This window comes from Scophthalmus maximus, chromosome 16 (genome assembly GCF_022379125.1).
Source record: "Scophthalmus maximus strain ysfricsl-2021 chromosome 16, ASM2237912v1, whole genome shotgun sequence".
Classification (NCBI taxonomy): domain Eukaryota; kingdom Metazoa; phylum Chordata; class Actinopteri; order Pleuronectiformes; family Scophthalmidae; genus Scophthalmus; species Scophthalmus maximus.
Window position 1 is genome coordinate 8132765 of NC_061530.1, and position 25548 is coordinate 8158312.

The following is a 25548-nucleotide window of genomic DNA, read 5'->3' on the forward strand; positions in this document are numbered from 1 at the left end:
ACATTATGTCTTCTGGTATCAAGCACCACTTGTCCTCTTTTCTATACACGGTGACTCAATATCCTCAACAACAACAAAAAATCAATTGAATTTGAAGACTGAATCCTTAATGCATGCATTCATTCTACTGGCTTACATGGCTGTCATCGCTGTACCGAACAAACCAAACAAACCACCATCATTGCAAGGACCTGCTTGCCGCAATGGAGTCATCTTTGGTGTGAGCGATGCAAACCGTCATGACCTTTGTTATTGTAACTGCGATGTTATTCCCCCTTGGATTTAAAGCATATCGTTGGATCAGCTCTTCTCCTTCCTCCTGCACTAATGGAGCAATGCCAGAAATGGGGAGGGGGGAAACAAGAAAGGACAGGAAGCGACAACATTTATGGAAAATGTGGTCTTAATTGGAAGGGGATAAAAAAAAAAAATGTTGCACGCAGCACCTTTAAAGGTTTTGAGGTTTGATGGGAAGTTTTTTCATGCCAGATTAGAATCACTTGTGACTTTTATAACATTGCATATGTCACTGGTTGTAGGGCTTAAGCCAAAGGGCTTACATTGTTCACTGTAAATTTGGACTCACTCCCTTTGTAGCCACAGTGTAAGGGCCTTGCTGCACCAACTGAATGTCAAAGAACCTGTGCCGGTTTCCTTCTCTCCATTCGATTCCGGAGTTGGAAAAGGACACAAACGAGGTGGGACTGCACCCCAGATTGAACATCTGCTTTTGGTTTGTGTTGTAAACACCGACACATGCTGCAAATAAGGAGACTGCCCCCCCCCCCCCCCCCCCAGCGTCATATGCTATTGTTAGCTCCCCAGCGTGCTTCGGTGCACACTCTAAGGGGTGACCAAAAAGGTAAAAGATATTAGTCGCGGACTTCAAAAAAGGAGGAAGCTCATTAGAGACCAGTTTCGGCCCCCCTACAGCCGTCCCCTCAACCCCATCCCTCAGGGCCTTAGCGGGTTTTATAGGACACATTCTGAACTCCATGTGTAGGGCGTAAAGATCAATGTTAGGAGGTGTAGCGGGCAGATAAACCAAGGATCCAGGAGACTAAAATCTTGAAAGGCCTTAACCGGCCCTTCGTGTACTAAAAGGATGTACTGCGAGGATTTTGCAGGGGTAAACTTTGGATCTCAAAATCTCGTGTCCAAAATAGACAGCAAGGCTGACTAGCATAGACCCACAAGAGGTTTTAATTAATGCTTGTTCATTTATTTAGTCTGTCTGTATGTAGTTTTTTTAGTTTTATTAGTTGATAAGTTTTACTTAGTTGTTAAAAGTAAATATGCCTTTGCCTTAGATTGAGTAGCATGCTTTGGACACAGTGTTGAAGGCAGAGAAGAAGGTCATGAGTTTTACAGTGATGAGGAAAGATAACCGTGCCTGCGTAGGCTCACTAAGTTGATCCTTCATTGTGGACTCAGATGCAGACGATGGCCCGTCATGGCCTGAACGTGTCAAACAGTGCTCTCTGAGACAAGACACGCGGCTGCAGTCTGAAGCATATCGAGACTAATGACTGCGACGTCGCCAGTTTCAATCCGGGACATCTGTTACTGGGTTTTGGAAAATTTTGCCTTTAAGGATACCGTGCAAGACACGTTATCCTAAACTGCTTACTAGTATTATATATGATATACACAGAAAGTGCTGTTGTTCCATTACCGGCGAGACGATATAGGATTGACTGGCAGCGATGCGTCGACAATGAAGTGACAGGACTAACATATTGGAACCAGCTGAGGTGAACTGGAGATTGCTAAAACATCTGTTGAGTACAACAAGGTAAAAAATAAAAGACACAATATGCACATAGCAAAAGTGGTTCCAAATTCAATTTACATTACAGTTTAAGTTTAAATTACAGTTTAAAAATCATGTTAATATGTGATTAAATATGGGAACATGTGAGCCATAGCCCCACCCGTCCACCCAGCATTAACAGTATATATGGTATATGGCGTTTAATTTGATGCAACACGCCATTAACCCATTTCTCCACTATTGTAACCCTAAAAAAGAGCCGTGGTGCTTTGAACTTAACATAATGATCAGAATGAGAGAGGCTCACGGTGACAACCAATTTTCTGGTGTTTATGAATAGGTCATTTGTGCCCCAGTGGCCTAATGGATAAGGCACTGGCCTCCTAAGCCAGGGATTGTGGGTTCGAGTCCCATCTGGGGTGACAGCAGAGTGGCGTGGCACAAGTGTGCTGGGCCCATCGACCCAGAGGTCAATACATTGAAACTTTCCTATGCCATGACTTTTATGGAACATCTCCTGTGAGGGATCAATAATAATAAAAATGTACACAGCCAAATTCTAACAGCCAGTTTCCCAATTAGAACTCAAAAAAAAATGACAGCTACACAATTCAGTATTTGGGAATAATATATGTACATTTTGAAGAGATTTGCTTTCTGATCCATTTAGCTGGCAGATAGTGAAACCATTCAGTATACCCTATAGTGTTATGTGTGGGGGCTTACTAGGACGTATACGTATGCTGATTTACAGTAGTTTGCTCTCATGGCGCAATAGGAATTGTTTGGGGTATGTAACACCTAACCCTAACCTTCATATGATGGATAAAGCGTTTCACCAAAGGGCCAAATGCTAATGTTCAACTACTGAGGGAAGCTGCTTTTAACCAAAATTTTGTTTACAGTATACTAACTGGAATACATGGTAATCACACAGTGTTGCCGTCGCTGTGAAAGTTAAGACTTGTATTCATACAAATGTCATTGAGAGAACATGCTCTTTCCCTTTCTGTCAATGTCTCTCATCCTTTTGCCACGCCTTCCCCCAGGCAAGCTCTTTCCATTTATGTGTCTTATTTCCAGCATTACCTCTACGCATTTTAAAGATCACTATTGTTGTTGATGTAGTCACAAGTCAGGACTCCGGTTGGGCATTCGGCCATGCTGCCTGAATCTAGGCAAGTCAGCGGAAAACCTAAACTGCAGCTGCAGTCCATAAATACTTTTGACATGTCTGGCTGCGAAAATGACACTCGCTCAGTGTTTTGTAGTTTGGCGTTTCACAGCGCGTTGCTTCGGTGTTTTCAGGAGGAAGTCATATCTTGTAAATGATATCAGTCCTTCGGGCACTGAGGGCCAAAAAAGGCCGTGAGCTTTTAAAGCAGATGTATAACCCAAACTTCCTGTGAATTTTTGATAGATGACTCTGCCTCAATTCACAGAAAAAAAGTGCATCACAAAGTCAATTTTTAGATGGTCAGATAAAGACTTGACTAGACTTTCCATGTTCTTTGATACACATCTCAAATGCATCTCCCTCAACCAGATATCCTGTAATTTTCCCCAAACAATCCCTCTCGGTTTTTGGGTGGACGTGCAGCATTATCTCAGAAATCATGCAACAAAGACTTTTACTTCTGCAATGCCTGTAAAAGTAGGATTGGTGGTTTTAAACAAACAAATCCTTGTGCCCAGTCAGTTAAATCGGAGCACCATCATTGGATGCAGGCCGGGGTGGTGGGGGTAGGCCCAGCTGTAATGGCAGACAGCCTCTTTAGCAAAGTTGGGACTTTTTTTCCCCCCTTCTTCGACACTTTGAACCGTGAGAACGAAGCTGAGAGCTGCTCAGCCCTCAGGCTGATGGAGCTTTTTCTCACATGCTGTCATCCCATTGTCCCGAGGAGACAGAAGTGCCTGTTGGCTAGTTGAGAGTGGACTACGATATTGAAGAAACAAACCAGTTGCTCTTTGACAATAATTCGAAAAAGGCTTGGTTTCAAAAAAACTTTCTTTCAACTGTAATATCCTTTGCTAGATTTAAGGAATTGCAGGAATAGTCAACATTCAAAATGGCCGCTTTGGGGTCCTTTATTTGAGACGTCAAATAACAATAATATCCACAATTACTTAACTTGTGGATGTTATTTGAAACTCTTATGTAAAGTTTACATTACTTAAAACACACTGATATGATCCTTTAAAGATAGTCCCGTTTCATTGCTATGTGTACGCTTCCAAAGTAGTATGATCTTTTCCAAAAATGTGCACCCCCCCTCTCTCAGCAGCAGGTATCAGTCACACAACACACCTTCCAAAATATATGAACCGCAAAAATAAGGAATCCAAATATAAGGACTGTCTTGTCTAATGTGTCACTGGCACATTAACAGTAATGCAGATCAATGCTGTGGACCCAGACAAAAAAACAAGTAGAAAAGCAGAGTAGCTGCAGAGTGATTTAATCAGTAGTTCAATGTTTTGTTTGTGTGGTAGTGTTGATATGTGAGGCAGTTTTGACATGTTCGCCAGTTGCGTAGACTGAAGCAGACTGAAGCAGGTTAAAGGGAGACTTGGCCTTTTAGATGAAGTCTTCATTGGATCTTTCTCATGCTTCCTCTGGCAGACAAGTCTGCAAAAGAGCCAACAGATTTTTCACATTACCTCACTCCTACTCAGATGAATTCACTGTAATCTCGACGATAAGGCTCTTTGTCTTCCCCTTGCTCCTTCTTTCCTTTCCCTCTCGGTTGTTTCTTTTTTCCTCCCAGCCTCCAAACGGCCGAGAGCCAGACACATGCTTTAGATCTTGTCCTGAGAATCTGTCAATAGAGAAAACTGGTGTCACTTGGCTTTTACAATTTGCTGTGACATGACTTCAAACTGCTGTCGTGGGGGTGCGATCATACCAAATCCTCACACTCGGCCAACCTTTATCTTGAGTGTTCAAACCTCACGTGTCGGGGGCTCAGCTCGGTTTCTTAAAATTAGATCAAAAGGGTTGAGGAGGGGAAAAAGGCCAACGCGTAAAATAGTTTCATCTAGAATCACAGAACCAAACGACCCACTTCCTCTCCCGATAGTGTTTGAACAGGTGAGTGAAAACTGCAAGCTAGGCCTCGGTCCCACGACCGGAGCCGCCTCAGACAACCGGAGTGCTCCAAGGCAAACAAGAGCCGTTGTGGTTCAGAAATAAAGATAAGCAGCAGAAAACCCAAAGGTGGGTGGGAGTCCTCAGATTCACCCCGATGTTAAATAAATACTCAAAAATGATCCCCCACACTCCTCTACATGACTGTCAGCCACAGGAAAGTTTTACCAGACTTTGTATTCTTTCTTTTTTTCCCCCTCCACTGTTGCTGTATTGGAACAATTTGCACAAGAAACTGGCTCCTGCCATTCCTTCAGGTCAGAGGCTGTCTCTCTTTCTCCCTCCCTCTCGCTCTCTCTCTCTCAACTCTCAACTCTCTGTGTGTGTGTGTGTGTGTGTGTGTGTGTATGCAATCCTTGTGTGACTATTTCTGTTGACGCTGCACATATTGTTGGACATCAAAGTTGAACGCCCCCTCACTCCCCTCCACCTCAAGATTTTATGTTTTTCATTCAGCTTGTTAGGTCTTGTCCTCTTCCTTTGCTCCGTCAGCCTCGCAGGAATGTAAAAGCCTTGATGTGGGGGAGCAAGTCATGTCATCAGGAAAAACAACACAGAGAAAAACTCTAGTGTAAGATGTTTAGTTGACCGGCATCTGTCCGGACTGGACGAGGCAAAGCACCGAAGCTTGCATAACGTGTGTGTGTGTTATTGTGGATGCTTTGTTGGAACTGGAGTCGATATTCCAGCATGGGTGGCCCATGGGAACCCAAACCTGATCCTCAAGCTTAGAGCTTTTTTTTGTGTGCAATGGTCTACCCATTTATGCAGGGTAGACCCTAAACCTAACCCTTTGTAGCGTGGCTCACCTTCCTCTGAGCAGTCCATCTGTTTGTTTTCTTTGGATTTCTGTCGCTGAAGTTTGACTCTCTTTTAACCGAGCCCAATCAGCAACCGTTGCTCATTTTTGCCAATGTTTCCTGAATTGCCTGTAGCTCCGGGGTTTTTGGTTGTTAGGAGTTTTCATTAAAAGAAAAGGCAATCTGCAAAAGGAATCACTGAACTGAATAAATAAATAACTATTTCAACCTTCTTAAAACAACATACAGTATGAGATCAGCACAACATATGCTATAGGCAAGGAGACAAACACAGCATTTCGGATCCAGAGTTCAGTTTGGCAGGATGAAGACCTGGGGAAAGTCCCTCATATTCCTTGGCTGTGTCTAAGCCCTATCCCAGTGTGGCCAAATAATTGCCCCTCCGCCGCCTGAGCAATAACACAAATGCACCACAGGGTATTTGACATGGTGACACATTCAAATTCACATTTTGACCCTGTGGCTGGGGCTGTTTACCAAAGCATCTTCCAAGAGTTTTTTCCTCTGTTGGCTCCTGCGTCTTTAAATATTCACATAATCTAAACAGATTGTACAGAAAATAAAGGTTGGCTGGCTCATAGTAGCCTCGTCGAATGAGCGAATGTTTTCCCCCATCGGCTCGATTGATGGAAAGCTCACATGTGAGAAATGGTCCCTTCTGTTTATTGTGTCTATAGGCCTCTAGTTTGCTGGGAACTTGTACGACCAAAAGGTAACTAGGATAACAGAGCCACTGGTGTTACTGAAAATGCGGCATTTGCCTTGTGAACTCACGAGTTGAGGTCATTTCTGAGTTGTTCGATGTACGGTAACATTGTATCTTTTAAGATTATTTACTTTTTTTAATGTCACAAATTGAAGTGCTCTCGTCTTGCAGTCTTTCATAACATTGGGTTTCACAGGAACAAAGACTTCTCAGTAAATGAATGAATTAGACTAAATTGAAGCTGATCAATAAATCCTGCTAAAAATGGTGGTGACCTTTTGCCCCTCATAGAGAAACCTCAACACACCAGCGCTGGCCAGTTAAAGTGTGTGTGTGTGTGTGTGTGTGTGTGTGTGTGTAATGTCATTACATCAGTTATTCAGCACCTAGAATAACATTCAGTCAGCATCTGCCTCTAAACAGGCCTCTAGGTTCACCACAGTCAGTTAGCTCATTTCCCATGTGTCATCTCTCTGGCTCGCTCTTTAGGTAACGGATTGACCCTGCTGACTCGTCATATCAGGCCGGAAGCCCCTCTCCCTTAATGGTCACACCTAATGAAATTGCTAAACACACACACACACACACACACACACACACACACACACACACACACACACACAGTCTGCCCAGTGCAAAGGAAGGTAGCTCCATAGGGAGTATTTTTTTTCTTCTTTTTCATAATACTCCAGTTTTATGGAGGTTCCCCTGGGGTGACTGGGGCCTGTTTCCTCAGCCTTCAGGGGCTACTTCAGGATCCAGCCTCTTTTATCTCACCAGTACATCACAGGATACTATTGTACAGTGTAGACTAACTGTCTTTAGTTATCCCCCCCCCCCCAGCTGTGGTCTACATTCTTCATGAAATTTACGGATAAAAGATGTACTGGCTACCCTTGTAGCTGCTAGCTAAACCGCTAAATAGCATGCGAAATCTTAATGGGATAAAATTGTACTTTTATTTAATAATAATTTTAAAGATAAAACAATTGATACAGACGTACAGATGTATCTATAAAAACGGTGTTTTGCCCTGTGCGCACACGACTTGCTCTTCATGTTTCGGAGCTGCGGTAATGATTTTACCCCGTCATTTTTTGGGCTAAATGTATTTTTCTCATCGGACTGTTCCACCACACGAAGATTAGTGTCTGAGAAAAAGCTTAAGCCTCGGCACTTTGTTTGAGTTCTCGCTGAACAAATCATTTGTAACGCCGCAGATATACATACATTTTGTTTCACAACTGCCACCCCTTATTTTTCCCAACCATGCTAGCTAATAGCAACCTGCAAACGATATCATGAAAAGCACCGATCAACTCGGGGATATACAGTATCTCGCTTCCTCCTGTTTCATCATGCTCTGAAGAAAACCTTAAATGTGCATTTGTGATTGTCGTGCGCAACTCATAACTTGTTGTTTCAGAGATTTTGAGTTGAATTTGAATTTTTTGGCGGCTGCCATTTTATTTTGAATGGTTTTCCCTCTTTCCTTGTCTTAGGTCTGGCAGTGTGAAGAATCACTGGGATGAAATCTACTACTTTGTGGAGAATTTAGCGGAAAAATTCAAAAGGTAAGAGTATTTGAAACATGCACACTTAAACCAGCACATAGGCCACTGTAGGTGGGCCCTATACTGTAGCATGGGAAAGGTTTCGCAACTGGGCTGCAAATCTCTAGACTCCAAATGGCCCCGTTGCCTCTACTCGACTTCCTGGAGCCCCCGAAATGTCCATCTCTAAAGAGAAATCCACACTTTACAAACCGGTCACTTCGGTTAAAGTCAAATAAAATCTGTCCCCGCAGCTACGACTGGCCATATGTTAAGTCACTCAGTATCTAGCCCGATGTTTCACTCTGTGTCTGCAGTAGCCGGGCTGATGTCTGGGGTCGGCAGCATTGACTGCAGGCCGGAAGGTCTCTATGTAGTATACGACTGATCGTGGTTTTACAGCCCTCTTTAGACTGAGAGGAGGGCAAAGTGTTGTGATTTTTCTACAACACGGTGGATGCCTTAAATGGACATGGTTAACAAAAAACTGCTGTGACACTGTTTGCTGGAAGTATTTTTTTCCCAAATTTTTATGTATGAGCATTACATACCCTTTAGTTCTATTAAATTCCCTTATAATGCAACCTACCTTTTAATGTAATGCAGCATTAGAAAGGTACGAATAGAGTATAATGCAATACCCCCCCCCCCCAAAAAAAGATGGCCGTATGTGTTCTTCAGCTCGTGGGTGGCTTTTGTTTTACGTCCATTTTGCCACAGCAACACCTGGAGCTTTGTGGTTCAGCCAAAGCGAACAACCAACCCTCCATAAGAGTTTCAATTTGGAATAAATATGGGGACGTTTTAAAATAGCTCAAATCTGCATGAACTGTGTGTTTACGTGCTCAATAATCCATTTCTAAATAAAAAAAGTTTGAACGATGAACCAAAATGACAAACATTTCCACATCTGAGGATTCTGTGACGCAGTTTGAAAAAGAGCAACTGAGTCATGGCCGCGGACAGGGCGCAATATACTGCACGCTGTGACCAATCCATGCATGGTGTCCCTTTGTGTCTTACGGTCGGTTCCTCATTCAGAACAAACACATTACGCAGACTGGTGGAGTGACCTCAATGGAAGTGAGGTAACTTGTACTCATTGAGATATGAATTGCTTCAATAAATGGATTCTAACTTTGTTCGTTCTAATCCTGGTATGGAAGTAAAACACGTGGTAGATTGCTGCCAATTATTTGAGGATTGTGAGGACAACAATTTGTTCCTTTTGTATTCCTGCAACTGGGTATTGACGTAGCTGAAATAATTAATCAGATGGCGTAGACATGTTTGTATTATGTATACTACAATGTTTTGCAACACTGGCAACCAGCAGCCAATTCCGGTTGAATTTTATCTTTTGCAGTCGCCATGTTCTTTGCTACATATGATCAGTAAACAGTAATTCTGTAGGGATTTTTGTGTGATTTTCACTCATCTCCTTTTCTTCTTCTATTCCAGTCCAATGCTGAGGATGTCCTTCATAACCTTCTCCTCCAGAGCCTCCACCATCATGAAGCTGACGGAAGACAGGTAAATTAAATTATGACTGGTGTAGTCTGTTGATGAGTGTAATTATTAACATAGACATTTTATATGAACTGCAAATGACAGACCTAGGCGGAATGTCGTCGCATGGATGTCAGTGTTATTTTGTGATAATGTGGTGCGTGAGAGGTGAAACTTACCGTTAAACACAAATGTGTAAACTGACAACCGAGGTGTGTATTATTTGAGTAGTCAGCGGTGGAGGAAGTCTTTGGATCCTTCACTGAAATTAAAGTACAAATAAATCCTTCTTAAATAAAAGTGGCAAAATGTACTTGATTATCATTCCGCAGTAAAAATGTCTCCTGTGACAAGGAATAGACTGTTAGAGCTACTGCATCAACGTCCAACATGAAGTATACTGGAGTGAGACTTAACTACTGTATATACAGTTTATAGTTTAGTCAGGGAGTTTGCAACCTAGAGGCCAGAGGCACCAATCAGACACTGTTTTGTGTGAGAGGTCACGAGCCCAAAAAAAGTTGGGAACCACTAATTTAATCTTAGTAATGTGCTGTATTTCATAAGTTTATCCCATTTTTCAATGCAAAACTATTTGTCAGATACATTTAGTGCATTGAAGTACAATTACACATATTGGTCTGAAATGTAAGTGCAGTGGAAGTATGACGTTTTACAGAATGGGAATATTTATGTTAGATACAAGTACCTCAGAATTGTACTTAAGTGTAGTACTTACGTAATCAAAATCTGCTGTGCTGTGGTTCCTCTCTGCAGAGTGGACATCAGAAAGGGGCTGAACGCTCTGAAGAGGGAGATTCCGGGTGGAGACACATTCATGGCCCTTGGATTGCAGCGGGTTAGTCTGTTTTCTTTTTTTTGTTGTTAAAAACAGTTCAGATTGAATTGAATTACTTGTTTAAATATGACGTCTTGGTATTTCCTGACAATCTGACCATGAAAACATGTCCTCCATTTAAAGGCAAATGAGCAGATATACCATGAGAACTTTGGTGAGCATTAAATGACACATTCCGCTGAATTCTCACTTCAGGCTAAATTTCATTGTGCTGAAGTTATAGCAAGGCTCTGTTGTTGTTATTTCTTCCAGGCACGGCCAGCGTGATAATTGCACTGACAGATGGCGAGCTGCAGGAGCTTCAGCTCATCACTGCACAGCAAGAGGTACATAGCAACTTCATACTGAGGCTGATTCCCCAAAGTGCTGCAGTTAAATCCCAAGGGACTGGGCTGCTCTGGAAGCAGGGGAAGTGTGATTTATGCTATGATTTCTGAAAAAAAAATATAGATTAATCCCCTCTTTTTAAAAACAGGCAGAGAGAGCCAGGTCTCTTGGAGCTATCGTGTACTGTGTTGGTGTCAAAGACTTCAACGAGACGCAGGTAATTCCCTTTTTTCAATGCAATACATCAATATTCTTTATACGACCTCATTGTAATCATCTAAAAGCCAACTACAGTTCAGCGTGCACGCACCGCATTTTCTCAGGAATCCAGACCTGTGGAATTATCCAAAAACGCTGGTGTTGCGTGATGTAGTGTAGTGGCCCCTGTGCAATTTGGCTAACCCATAATTTGAAATTTCCTGAAAACCAATCTGAGGGAAAACATTTTTTATCTCCGAGCTGGTTCTCAGGCCACTGCAGATGCCAAAACACGCGAGGCCGGAAAGCACATATGTCTGCAACCAGAACGATCCTGTACAATTAGCCTGAACACGGTTTTCTGCATTTTAATGTGACAGATACTTGAGAGGTGCAGGATTTGTTCTGTCGTGAGCTCTGGTTGGCCCTTCGGTAATGAGATTGCATTTGGCGTCATCCACCCTCCTCACGTGTAGTTCAAGCCCAATCTGATTGATGTAATAATTTGCTCATTACATGATTGTGAATAATGTGTGATCGTTAATGAAACATACTCCTTCAGTGCAGTTCCTCCACCTGTATATTTAAGGCCAATTTGGACCTGTTATGACAATATCACATTTGCATTCTTCTCCCCCTCGGTCCTCCATCCTCACCTCTGTCTCTCCTCGTCTCTCCTCTCCTCTCCTCTGGAAGCTGGCCACCATCGCAGACACCATCGAGCACGTGTTTCCCGTCCTGGGCGGCTTCCACGCCCTCCGAGGAGTCATCGATTCGGTAAGTGAACACGACTCCGTGCGGCCGTCCTGTACTGTAGATGAAAACAGACAACCAGGGCGGACGTCCACATTCATGTATTTCACCTGGATTTATTTATTTATCATGTGGATAGTGAAGAAGTGACTTCAGAAATACAGTCAAAAGGTACAAATACACTACGCATAACGTAGTTGAACGTCGGTCAGTTACTGTGACGGGAATATATTTATATAAGTCATATCCGATGGTGCTGCTCATCAACCGGTCAGTCCAGTCACTAGCTTTTACAGTGTTAAAAATTAAAGGGTATATTTCCAATCAATATATTCTCAGTGTTAAGATTACAAGAGAAACAGCTGCAATGGGTCGGACTAACCAGTGTGAATGAATGCTATTTTGGGGACAGCTGTCTGGTGTCACTGGAACCAATGAAGATGTAAGATCAGAGAACCATGAATGTTGAATCAATTATTCAAGCTTTTGCTGTGTGTTTGGTTTGAAAAGACTTGAATCCAAAGTGCACCATGCCCAGTTTAAGTTGCTGAGCTGTGACTGGACCGCCGCTGTTCAGCGGAGGGGTTCGCAGAAAGCCCATTGCTGTGAATAATCATGAGACACTAAGTCATACAGTATGTTTTAAAGAAAACAAGTTCATTTTTGGTGAGTCGTAGAACACTTTTATGAGCTCTCGACTCTTTTTCAACTCTCACTTTTCTGTTGCAGTACAAAAAAAATTGGGGAAAAAAAACAGCGTGTCTTTTCTCCTCACTCCTTCAGATCATCAAGAAATCCTGCATTGAAATTTTGGCGGCTGAGCCCTCCAGTGTGTGTGCCGGAGGTGAGAGGCTACACACACGCACACACACACACACACACACACACACACACGCACGCACGAGCCGAACGGGGGTCCCTCCTGAGTCATTGACACAGACGCCAGCCTGCCATCATTTCTCCAAGTGTGTTCATTTCATTAATTCGGCGCCTCATTTGCTCCTTCTCTCACTTGAGAAAATGACAATTACAGACCGAAAGGTGACCATGTATGGGCATCCACGTCACCCCCGCAGGAAATCGATCGGGGACAGCGTACCGCGGTGGGAATAATATCTCAGGGTCTCATTAGGAGAATTAACCGTCTGAGAGTCGCGGTGGTTGGATTGGCTGCAGCCGAAATCCGAACGAGATGACATCCTTTAGTGTCCTGCCAAGGGAAAGATTATGACAGTTAAATAGGCACAAATGAACGGATAAAAGCAGGGGTTGATTAAGCATTTTTGGCAGAAGCAGAAGGACTTTTTTTTACTGTTTTTCACATCTGCTTTTGCATTTTATCAAGCAGTGAATTACTTTTACCATTTAAAAGGGGAAAGCATTTCACTTCAAATCAAGTAGCACTCCTGCTCTCACACCAGGCACTGTGCTATTCTGTTCAGTCCTATCTCTATGTACAAAACGCACAGCATCGAATGACTGGCCCTGGTGTTTGAAATGCAATCGTGTCAATCTGTGTCGCGTGCATCCAGAGTCTTTCCAAGTGGTGGTGAGAGGAAACGGGTTTCTCCACGCCAGAAACATCGACCAGGTGCTCTGCAGCTTCAAAATCAACGACACCATTACCATCAGTGAGTGGAGCCACGCCGCCGGGTGTTCCTTCCTTTTTATGTAAACCCAGCTGTTCTGATATATTTGTCTTGTCTTTTTGCATGCCACAGTATGAACCTTTGTGTTCCTCTGGAGATACTGCCGTATCCTCAAAAAGCATCACACGTGCAATGAAACCTGAAAGCTCCTCATACGTCTTAATTGTATGACGGGGCAATGGTCACATGTAAATGACAAACAGACTTGTACAAAATATCAGCCTCTGCGATCCTTCTACAGCCTTTATGGATCAATCCCTAGTGGTTTTCACCATTAAAAGTACCTTATCTTATCTACCTAGTTTTCCAGTGCATTCATCAAAATGCCGTCTTTGCCCCCCAGATGAAAAGCCGGCTGGGGTCGAAGACACATTCCTACTGTGTCCAGCTCCTGTCATCGATGAGGTTGGAAAGTAAGTGTCTCTATTTTTTTATGACTTCACCTGGTCACAGAGAGCCTCCATCAGCAGAAAGTGCTTTCATTCCGCACCAAGTGGCGTCCACGTGCAGCTCTGTTCACGCTCTTTGCCTGAAGTAGAGAGAAACATATGTATGCATTACACGTCTCAGACCGTAAGAAGCCTGCCATACGTTAGCTCTTTTCATGATCCCTGTCCGTGGCCCCCACTCCTGTTTTCTAGATCCCGGCACAGCTTTGCAAAGTCCTGCAGTCCTGCGTCTGTCCGGATTTAGAACTGAGCAGTGAAAACAACTGCAGAAGCCTCCCAGCAGAAATCCAAGACTACAGACCTACAAATACTCACAACGCACACGTGTGATATGACTCAGCTGATGAATTTGTACTTATAAAGCTGCACTTGCTCATAGTAATAAACCCACAGAGAATTGTCAGCCAGCAACGCGGCTCTGTCCGGCTCTACGGAGCATTTTAAGACCTGTTCACATTGAAGCAGATGTGTTTTTGATTTGATCCGATTTTCCCCCATTGTTATTAAAATGAAATTGGGTCCACGCGACTTTCGTTTTTTCTCGTAGACTTCTTTCGAAAGAGTTGCCCTCTGCTTGTCATTCCAGAGAATACAGGCTTCAAGGCATTGGCTTCATTTTCTGCACCCGATGACTATGTCCATTTTTTTATGTACAGTCGATGGGCCAGATACTGTATTTCCCTTAGGTGTAAGGTGGAATCCAAAACAGAGATAAAAAACAAAACAAGTCTGTGAATGTTAATCGGTGGACGCTGGTTCGTGACTTTAGACACAAGGAGAGACGGAGGGGAGGAGAGCACCAGTGTTTCGTTGCACACGTTCTTGAGCCCGTATGCAAATTCCGTCATTCTATTCTCCCACAGAAGTAATAAATCGCATTGACAGGTAATATATTGCACTAGCAGTGGCGTGGGAAGAGAGGGAAATGCTTTTAAACTTGGACCGATGGTTCGGACGGTGAAAGTTTGTAAATCGGCACATGGGGAAGAAAGGTGGTCAAAGTCAGGGTACATCGTGTGCCTTCGCCTCCGGTAAATGTCCCAGTGGGTCAATTCAGTTCTGCCTCTGTATATGTTTCAGCTCTTGCCTTGCTCTTAAGCTTTTCCCCCGGTTTCACACATGAACACTTAACCTCCTGACTCTCCAATCCCACATGTATCTCCATCCCCCTCCCCCTCCTCCTCGTCTCTGCCTCTGTCTTCACTTCTGGTGCCACCGTGGCTCCATTTCGCCCCACCACAGCTCCTTCCCCGTCTGCCCGTGTGTTCATTTTTCTCTCCGTGGCTGTCATTTATTTATCTGCCTCTTTCATCCCCCCCTGTCGGTCTTCCACTCTCCTTCTCGGCCGTCTCCTTGTCCAGGTTTTGGCTGATCAAAGCCAAGTAGCAGTCGGCCTGGCCTTTCAAGTGTGTGGCCATGTGTGTTTGCATGCGGCCTGATTCTCGGCAGGGTGGAAAAATGCTTTGAGAGCGGGTTTAAACTGCTCCGTGGAAACCAGACAAGTTAAGTGGGGATTTGTTTTTTTCTGACTGATCAGCAGTTGTTCATATAATAAAATAATGATTTATATGTGGTAGAGAATATGAGATTTATGGTGTCAATGTACACAAAACCCCATTTACCTAGTTGGGGATATTTGCTGCAGGTTCAGGTGTAGAACTTAGTCTTTCGTGTATAGTTTATTGTTGGCACAAAAGAGGAGCGTAAGACAGAAGACTTGGCAACTGCTTTTGATGTTTTAGCCGGCCTAAATATATCCAGCTGGAAATATCTGGACGAGGCTGTCTAAGTTTGGCCAGTCATTCGCGAGTAGACAACCGCTGTGAATGATGTGAGCTACGTCAAGGCCCTTGTTTAAGTGATTTAACATTGTTTTTTCTCTCGTGAGGCATGTGTGACCCACGCCGCCCTGATGAGTGGCAGATGAACTTCTGCGCGTGTCCATGCTCGAACCATCTGCCTGTTTCATCTCCTCGGTTACGAGCCGTCCGACCGACACTGCACTGCTCCACAACAAACGTTTCCTCCACACCACTTTGTCTCTCCTCCGCATCCTCAAATTCACAATGGTCAATTTTCCCTTTTCATATCCCTTTCTCTTTCTCTTTCTTTAATCATCAACACAAAATGAGGAGCATGATCAAGTTAACTGGCCCGAGTGGAGCTGCACCCAGACCCGATTATTGCTTCCAGAGCAGCCGGAATTTTGTGAGGAATGAATCCAACAGTGGGGTAGTGAAGACGTCCTACAAACGTCTTTGGAGCATGAATATTACTGTCATGTTCTAGGGTTCTGGGTCCACAAGAGAAAGTGGTTCGCAAAAAAATACTTTGTTTACTCTTCTAAAAAACCGCATCGCCCAGATGTTTGAGGAAATCGCTAAAAAAACCAAACTACACACAAGTGGTTCCTGGTGCTGAGGTGCCACCGACGTGGTACGGGGGCCAGAAAGTGGCGCACTGTCGGTTTTGGTTATTTTGTGGCTCTTTCGTGTGTTGACAATTAGAAAAACCTGTTATGACACCAGCCTTTTGCTTTTTTTAATGCAGACATGAACAGATCAACCTGTTCTGCATCAACGTTTGGACCCGCTGTGGGTTTTATTAGTGTCAGAGAACGCAAAAATGAATCAAGAAAGATTCTCTTCAACACTATCACGACCACGTGCATTGATACTAACTCGAAAAGCACGAGTGGATTTTTTCCCATCCATACCAAACTCTGTCCATCGTTGTCTTAACCCATCCAGTCACATTTCAGCCACACAGAGAAACTTCCTCACTTCCTTCCACTTCTTCAGCTTGAGTTTCAGTTCTTTGTCAGCCAGCTGTTTGTTGTCAGTGTTATTTATCACAACCCCCCCCCCCCCCACAACTCTTTCTCTCTCCTCGCTCCTTTTTCTTTTTTTTTTTGTTTGAAACCCAGACAGCTCTGTGAGTCGGAGCAAAGACAGGTTTATCGGTCATATGGTCTGCTTTCCATCTGCCAGACCTCATTCCTGTCCACCTGGTCCTAGACCGAATAGGAACGGCGGCGGGGGGGGGGGGGAGCGTGCCTTTCAACCACATGGTTTTTCTTAAGAGCCGGACGACAACGGGACGTCACGTGAAATCTCTCAGAATTGTTTTTTCACCACTTGAAGGAGGAAAGGGATTCAGACCATCGAGGAAGAACTGGTGCCAGTCCAAAAAAGTGTCAGGAGGCGAGGGTCCTGTCTGTGTTTTCTCATCCATTGTACAAATCACATAGTGTCACTTCAGGACACTATTTTTGCACCGTAACGATGTTTAAAAACAGGACGAGTGTGATAAACGGTTTCCCGTTTCCTTGGAGCGCACTGAGTCTGGTGTCATGTCTTGGAAAAATACGCAACCTGGCCAAGGCCATAAAAACATAATCCGAACAATTTCTTCTTTTCCAGTTTGTTTGAATGCACCTGTCCTTCTTTGGCCTCCGTGTCTGCTGTGCGGCTGCAGTTATTTATTTAATTTCTCTATCTTGTTTGAGCCACAGTGGAAAAAACTTATGTCTGTGGTTCATTTGGGTCCAAGTAGCTCAATTCACAGCGAAACAGGGCTCGTAAAAACAAAAGTCACTGGACGTTTTATTGAGTCTTGGTAACCTGTCCTCCAGTCAGAGGCTAAGAGTCTAAACTAATCTAACTTCTATAACAATAGAAGAAATAGCTAAATGTGATCACCAGCCTGAAAATGTTTTATTTTATCAATGTTTTGGTTGTTGTTTCCTATTGGTTCAAATGAGTTTCTCATTCCTCACCAACCAGCTCACAGTTGGCAGGGAAGTTCTGCGGCGTGTATGTCAAATGTTCGAATGACATCAAACAGAGAGGAAGAGGAAACGCTTCCAGACACGCTTGTGCGACAGTAATGTGACGTCCCGACGCTGAGACGCTCACTTGTTCATGTGCGTGTGTCTGTTGTCTCGTTTCAGGGTGATTTATCTGCAAGTGAGCATGAATGACGGTCTGTCCTTCATCAGCAGCAACGTGCACGTCACCACCACAGAGTGTGTAAGTGGCGGCTTCTTGTAACCCCTCCCCCTATTTAATGTCTTCCCACTTCCCACAATGATTCTCTTAGCGTTTGGTTCAGTGGAAGTGTAATGTCATGTAAATTCAAACTCATGAGTTTTTGGGGGGGAATTGCTGAAACTGACTTCTTCTTATGTTCGTTTTTCGTAATGAGATGCATTCAAGTGCAGCAAAAAAATTACAGTTCAAGCTGTAAAAAGAAAAGTTGGACTTTGTGCCTCGGTAGGAACTAATGTCTTCAAATGACTTTTGTCAGAAGATGAAATCAGGGGGTTTACTTTGGAGATTTTAGCATCTTTATTCTTGCATCTCATGTGGTTTCCAGTCTTCTCCCTTCTTCTTTTGTCCTCTTCGACCTTCATCTCTTACTAACTGTTCCTAGACGCCTGTTGCTCTGCTGTGAGTTTCCTTTACCTCCTCTTTCATCTTCCCTTTCCTCAATTTAGTTTCTTCTTTTTTTCTGGAGCCAAACCACAGGGGGTTTTGTAGTAGAGATCCACTCCCCCCCTCCCCCCCAAAAAAGACCCTCTGAACGCCCCTTGGGATGGCAGGAGACTAGAGGTTAGAGAAACAAGCTCATGACTGTGACGCTGCCCATGCTAAAATGTCTCAGCGTTCTGGTTGTGAGCGTGAAAGAGGAGCGTCCTGTGACGGACTACCCTGTACTGCCAAACATTCACCCCCTCTGTTGGAGCTGCTCAAAAGGTGCACTTGGAGATTCGTAATAGGTCCCAGGTCTGTGACCGCGTATAACTGCGCCAGCATGAAGCCGGCTGGAGCTCCCCTGCCCAAAAAACCCAAATGAAACAAGATGCAATTCAAGATAATTTAAAGCAATTTCACTAAATAAAACGCGCATGTCGGAACATATGGGCCAGGCCAACTGCAGAATCCAACAAAAAGAAGGAATTGTGCTCTTTGAAGCTGTTTCCCCTCCAGTCCATTTGACCTCATATCCATGCAAACTCTATGAAATCAAATTGGTCTGTTGTGGTGAGTGATATACAGAGCTCAATTAGACATACTGACGGAATTAGCCGCTTTCTCACCACTAAACTAAACCATATAGGCTGAAGTCACACCAGGCCCTTAAGATGGCACGATGATTTGCTAACAGGCGATGGGTCGGCCCCGGCGCAACAAACAACACGCAAGCATAACGTCAATGGATAAATCAAGGTTGGGGGGAAAAATAAGCTTCACAAAACCCAATAAACCCCCCGCAACCCCTCCCAAAACCCTGTCAAAGAAGGGGGGCTTCGGCCTTTGTAGTTTGCCCACAAAATATAAAGCCCATATAGCAAGAGAAGAAAACACACACTTTCATATGGTATTTGCAAACGCTGCAAGATGCATATGTGGCCACTGCATTTATTTTCCGCCAAACCATTACCTCATAAAATGTCTTCACTGGAAATGCCGTGCACATGCGGGAACACCGCTGCTAGGCAACAACAACACGTACGCCCCAATATTAACATTAGCGTCGAAGCCGTGCACCCGTAGCAACCTAGCAGTCATGAAAAAGCAATGCAGGAATTGCAACGACATAATGACAGAGAGAAGAGATGAGACATCTTTTTCCTGAGATGTTTTATGAAAAGGCTATATTGCCAAAATTACGAAATCACGACCAAAATGGTCTCTGCCATTTCTGAAATTTAACAAACGCGTCACAACTCGTGAACCCCGAACCTACAGAAACTCCGGAGGTCGTGAATACCACATTTTTTCCCCCCGTAGTTTCACTGTAAAATCTCTGTCCAGCTGTGTCAGCCTTACGGCGCGTGTTGGTAATGCACCACTTACCCCGCGTGTCTTCTCACCAGTTCGATGGCACCATTCTCCTCATCACCCTGCTGGTGCTGTTCCTCCTGTTGGCCCTGCTCTTCATGTGGTGGTTCTGGCCTCTCTGCTGCACTGTGGTGAGCAACACAAAAAACTACACGCAGGAAGTCGTCAGTCTGAAATTATCGAGAGCGTCAAAGGGGGTTTCTCTGGACTCCAAAAAGTGCTGATGAGCTCCCGGTGTAAAGGCCAATGTGTCTTGTTCTTCTGCAGGTGATCAAAGAACCCCCTCCTCCACCTCCTCCCGAGCCTGTGAGTCAGAACACATCCACATGCCGTGCACATATACAGTGCATTATCGATCACAACTAAACACACTTCAATGCAAGTAGAATGCCTGTGGAGTTGTGCAGTTTCTTGATTTCACTCATGACTTTGTAACTGACTGATAAAGTGAGTCCAAAAAAATCCAACAATACCATCAAAACAAGTCGGTTTTTGCGTCCTTATTTGTGCTTTAGGAGTCCGATGATGAAGATGGCCTGCCTAAGAAGAAGTGGCCCACTGTGGACGCTTCATACTATGGGGGGCGAGGAATCGGAGGAATCAAGAGGATGGAGGTGATCGAATGAAATGCATGACGCTAATAGGCAATCGTTGAACGGCCAACTCGAAAAAAAAGTGTTGGATATTTGACTGGTTTAGTTTGAACGCCGCCTACTTCTGCTCTGTTGTATATTCACGCACTGCCGCCCGCTGTCTGCAGGTGCGCTGGGGAGGAAAGGGTTCGACCGAGGAGGGGGCCAAGCTAGAGAAGCCGAAGAACGCCGTGGTGAAAATGCCGGAGCAGGAGTACGAACCCTTCGAGCCCAAACCCAAGAAATCTCACAACAGGAAGCCTGCTCAGAACCGGAAGTGGTACACGCCCATCCGGGTAAACACAGCTTCAGTTTCCATGCAGACAATGGGGCACTGTATTTAAAAAAATTATAACATCCCACTACCCGCATTTTTTTTTTTTAATAGATACAAGGCACAATAGCATTCATTGTCTGACTCAAGCACAGAAGCTACAGGGGAGCATGCAAACTGGCACACCAGTTCGTCCATCAGTCCCGAAACAAAATACACAGCTTTTCAGGAAACTCGAGAATGTGCACACAGAGTTTCAAATAACTGAGGGTGGAAAAAAGACAAAATGTCCTCAAACCCGCAGGAACGCGCCGCAAGTGGAGCTGCGGAGTTTTCACAAGGCGGCAGGGAGGGATAAAAGCCTGTTTATGTACAATTTGTTGCATAAGCACAAAGTCCAACAACTGACAATGTACACAGGTAACTTGCGATATCACATATGCTGCCGTCGGGCGGACATTATTAGACTTGGCGTCAGTGCTGTTTGTGCTTCAAGCGTGCACTACAATACAGCTCTGTGCAGCAGCACTGGCCCTTTAATACAGTAGCTGTACTGTTATCTGTACATACTGCCGCCTTACAACTTATGAGGCCGCATATTTAATATGCCACAGCGCTGCAGACGGATTTGCAGTGAGTTGTATTGACATTTTACACTACCCATTCGTCACAGTCATTGTAGGAAAAAGGGTGAACTTATATAACTGACCAGTCTGTGTGTTGGGGGGTTCTTGGTCAAAGTGCAGCCCTTTGTTTCCACAGCTGCAGATCTTTTGAACGCATCGGGTCAATCCACCAGATTTTGGCTCAAATGAGCTTCAGTATTACCTTCTCGTCGAAATAAATGTGCAATGGATGAATTACTGTTATTGTGAGGGATCATCGTTTCGTTCCTGTGTATTAGGAAACCGTTGAGTGCTTCATTCTCGGAAACTGTAGACACTCATTTACAGGGAGTTACAGGTTTTTTTTGCATTCGTGAACTAGGATGACGAGAGCTAGACCACAAACATAACCAGAAGTCGTGATTTATGTCGTGACTAAACGGCCTCAACCAGAGAGAAAGGAAGTGATCGGTATAATCAGCTGCTGTGGTGTTTTGTTTTGGGTTAATAGGATTTTATGAAGTTATTGATTGTGGCGTGGAAGTGTTTGGTGTCCAGATGTGGTCAGCTGCCTGTCAAACCTCTCCCCCCCCCCCTCTGTCCTGTTCAGGGTAAACTGGATGCTATCTGGGCTCTGTTTCGCCGTGGGTACGACCAGGTCTCTCTGATGAGACCCCAGCCCGGGGATCATGTGAGTACCTCAGCAGTGTACTGCGGAAAAAATATTTCACTTTCATGTAATGCATTCACCCACGCCCACATCTCACTGTCACCACCTCCCTCCTGTAGTGTTTTATACCTGCGGTGACCCACAGCAGCACCAGCCTCTTCCTCCTGTCTGTCATCCTTCCTTTCCATCTTCACTCATATGTAATATGTCATATGTTCTTCTTATAAAGGTGACATGAAAACTGTCTATCTAAAGTCTGAAAATGTTTCGGACATCTGTATGGATTACTCATCCTGTCCTCCCTCCCTCCCTCCCTCCGACCGTCTCCCCGTTTCGTTCCCTCCTGGTGCTCCTGCGCTGGCGAACACTCCTCCTGGCCCGTGTCCATGCCGCTGAGCCGGTCTCATTCTCACACCTGCTTCACATTAGCCGCTGTAAACGGAATAGAAAGCAGAACCGGAGGCTCGCAAGCTCAGACACATCCTCGCGTTTTTCTGATGCGTTCGTTCGTGTGTGTGTGTGTGTGTGTGTGTGTGTAAGCTGGTAAAGATTCTTCTCTCCTTCTCGGATCAGCCACATGGTTTAGTTTTAATGCCCAGGGCCTTTGTATCAAAAGAAAAAGAGCCCAGAGAATAGTTTGGGTTGGATGTAGACAGAGGGTGGGAGTTCACTGGCTTTAGAAGCTCTCGAGCTCTCGAGCTCTCGAGGGATGTTTTAAATCTCCGCGACTCATTTAGCAAATCCTGTTTTAATGTCTGAATGTGTTCTGGTATTTCTTTATAACCGTTTCCACCTTCATTAGTCCTAATGGGCACTGTGGAACTTAGTGATACATGGTAATGATAAAATGATGCTGTTTCTATTAGGCATTTTAAATGCAATTCACATGTAACAATATGTAAATCATATATATATACGCGTATAAACACGCAGTAATAGGGCCGTCCTATGGGGAACCCACACTCCTGCTGATCACGTCCCGTCCTGAGCGCTAGTAAAAAACCGATGCCTTATTAGCGGAACATTTTTCCAATGATCTCTCTTTTAACGGGAATTCCACATTTCAGAGTGTTTTTCCTGGCAACGCGAGCAGGTATGGAGACAAGATTTGCCACTTTCAGCTTCACCTAAGACAAATGAGACAAAAGAAACCTCGTCGTCAGCTCATCGGTACCAAAGCAAACTGGCAGCCGGCTTTTTAAAAAAAACAAACAACTGTCAACAAATGACACAAATTACTCAAAGCTTTTAGCAGTGACTGCAACTTTTTTTTCCAACTCTTTCCAGTCCAACGATGTACTTTGCAGTTTGTACCAAAGCGGCAGAAACAACTCCCGGCCCAGCGGGACGGTTCATTTCTAAAAAGAGTGGAAACAAGCGCGTGGCACCTAATGTCCTTTGCTTTTAAGTGTTACCCGACAGGCTAGTTGGTGTTAAATGTCCTTCAGCGGTTCTGAACGGTCCTACCCGTACGAGCAAAGCGTCACACTCCGAAGCTGCCAGACATTGGAAATTAATAGGAACGCTCACTTCCTACATGAGGCCAAGTTCGGTCTGGATCCTGGATTGGCCACTCTGTTGCCGTGGGTGCGTTTTTCATCGCCGCGCCACAATAACAGCTGAGCGTCACGTCTTTAAACATCTATGGGTATGGGACGCAGAAGTGTGGACCTGAGGTGTATGAGTTGGACTCGGGCCTCACTCACGAACACACTCACTCGTTAAAATTGATCAAATAAAAAAAGTCTTGCATCTGGACTGGTCCGCTCTCGTGTTGAAGACATGCAAAAAAAAAAAAAGTTCATGTGCTTTTTGCGCAAGTTTATACTCTCCACTACTGACCCCAACCATTGGACCCAGAATGGCACACTTATGCGCACCTTCCCACTTATCTGTCTGAATGTTGTGACAAGTAATGGGATAGAAATGTGAAAAGGGCATTTATTATTTCCGTGAATGCAATGTGCCGACTGTCACTGAAGTGCAAAAAGCTTCACAAAGCGTTTGGACTCAATGTGGGACATGAGATCTGCACGTCACACGACCAATAGTGCGAATCCACTGCTGTGACACAGGTACACATGCAGCATATGCAGTGTTCAATTAAAAACAGATAACTATAAACCAACATGTGTAGCATGTGGTTAAGTGAGCGCACACTTAAGATGGCAAACAGCACCTGGGAGAGTAGTGTAGTCGGTTCATGCAAATTAATCCAGCTGCAATACAAAATGGAGCAAAATGGTCGTATAACTTTCCTGAACACACACACACACACACACACACACACACACACACTCCTTTCCTCTCTAACAGGAATGAACCCAGTTACCCCTCTGCTTGTTTACCTAACATAAGCAAAAGTGTGTGCGTGTGTGTATCCATGTGTATGCGCTTGCAGACACGGCCTCTGGGAGAGACGTCACAGAGCTCAGTCTCAGGGTTTGGCAAAATCTCAGAGTTCGTGTGTGTGTGTGTGTGTGTGTGTGTGTGTGTGTGTGTGTGTGTGTGTGTGTGTGTGTGTGTGCATACATACTGTTTATAACATGTGAAAGACCAAAGTTAAGGCCGGTAGGATGAAGTTATCTAAATTTGAGACAGGAGTTCGCCATTATATGTGTGTGTGTGTGTGTCGCCAAACCACATCCATTACACTGACGTCAGAGAGTACAGTATGAGGTAGAGCTAGTCTCTCTCTCTCTCTCTCATATATATACACAGGCCTCCTCAGGGAGGAGGCATTTAGCCGCATGGCTAAAGGACATGAGGTAATGCGTAAGGCTGTCTCCATCGTCAAACTGAGCATGTGTCTCACACACACACACACACACACACACACACACACACACACACACACACACAAGACAAGTTTATGGCCTCGGTGAGACTGCAGACAGTGGAGGAGATCAGCGAGAAAGAATTAGTGAGTGTGGCTTTTTTTTTTTTTCTGCTTTTTTTCAGGAAAATATTCAGAGCTTCAGACCACAGCTGGGTGCTAAGAGAAAAATGTACACTAGTTGTTAACCAAACTACCCAATAAGGAAAACGAGTGATTATTCACTTGTCTCTCAACAAATCGGGTCTGGGATGGAGCCAAAGTGCGGCGCTAGTTCGCAGAATGAATTTGTGTTAATAGGAGTCGTCCGTTCACTTCTCCTCTCCGAGAAAACCCTTTTAAAGAATCGGAGAAGATCCTCACACAGGCTTCTTTTCTTTTTTTTCCTTTTCTTCATCAACGGAATACCAGACTGGATAAGTGGTGACAGACCAGAAACTGGAGGTCGCTTCTTCGTTCTTGTCCTTTTCCCCTGTAGTTTGTTCAAATTCTTGTGTCTGCTCTGCAGCAAATTTGGCATTCGGGGATGAGTGGAACAAAGTTCCAGATAAAGTGCTGCGTTTTACCAAAACTGCAACCTGACACACACCCACCCACTCTTTTCCCTTTGTGACGCAATAATTCACATTATGGACGCCTCCATTAATCCGTCTTTTCCATTACAATTCGTCGTAATTTGCTTGATTTACACAATTTGCTTTTCCACTTCAACCCAGTGTGATAACTGTTTCATGATACTTTAAGGGGTTTTCAAAATGGATTCATACACAGCTGCATAGAAACACGATGACAAAGTTAAAATGCTGATGTCAAGCCGGAATAATGTCGCCATCATCATCTTTGTGTGACATTTTGAAATGAGCACATTGAGCAACGTCGATTTTTCAGGTATTTGTTCATAAAGTGCTGAGTCATTGGGATTCATCCTGTGGGCACCAT

The 25548-nt window shown here is 44.3% G+C and overlaps 1 protein-coding gene and 1 non-coding gene across 2 annotated transcripts in view; both read left to right on the forward strand.

The window, feature by feature from the left end:
* Positions 1 to 25548, forward strand: part of antxr1c (ANTXR cell adhesion molecule 1c) — a 29806-nt gene that overhangs the window by 1514 nt on the left and 2744 nt on the right. The window contains exons 2-17 of the mRNA XM_035613207.2: positions 7952 to 8023; positions 9464 to 9535; positions 10289 to 10370; positions 10494 to 10524; positions 10623 to 10696; positions 10846 to 10914; positions 11592 to 11672; positions 12432 to 12492; positions 13181 to 13279; positions 13641 to 13710; positions 17699 to 17777; positions 19628 to 19723; positions 19860 to 19898; positions 20108 to 20206; positions 20353 to 20520; positions 21714 to 21794. Coding sequence (XP_035469100.2) covers positions 7952 to 8023; positions 9464 to 9535; positions 10289 to 10370; positions 10494 to 10524; positions 10623 to 10696; positions 10846 to 10914; positions 11592 to 11672; positions 12432 to 12492; positions 13181 to 13279; positions 13641 to 13710; positions 17699 to 17777; positions 19628 to 19723; positions 19860 to 19898; positions 20108 to 20206; positions 20353 to 20520; positions 21714 to 21794 — 1273 coding nt within the window. The remainder of the gene's footprint in view (positions 1 to 7951; positions 8024 to 9463; positions 9536 to 10288; positions 10371 to 10493; positions 10525 to 10622; positions 10697 to 10845; positions 10915 to 11591; positions 11673 to 12431; positions 12493 to 13180; positions 13280 to 13640; positions 13711 to 17698; positions 17778 to 19627; positions 19724 to 19859; positions 19899 to 20107; positions 20207 to 20352; positions 20521 to 21713; positions 21795 to 25548) is intronic.
* On the forward strand, positions 2124 to 2196 carry trnar-ccu. Its single transcript has one exon. It is a non-coding gene; the product is annotated as a tRNA-Arg (tRNA).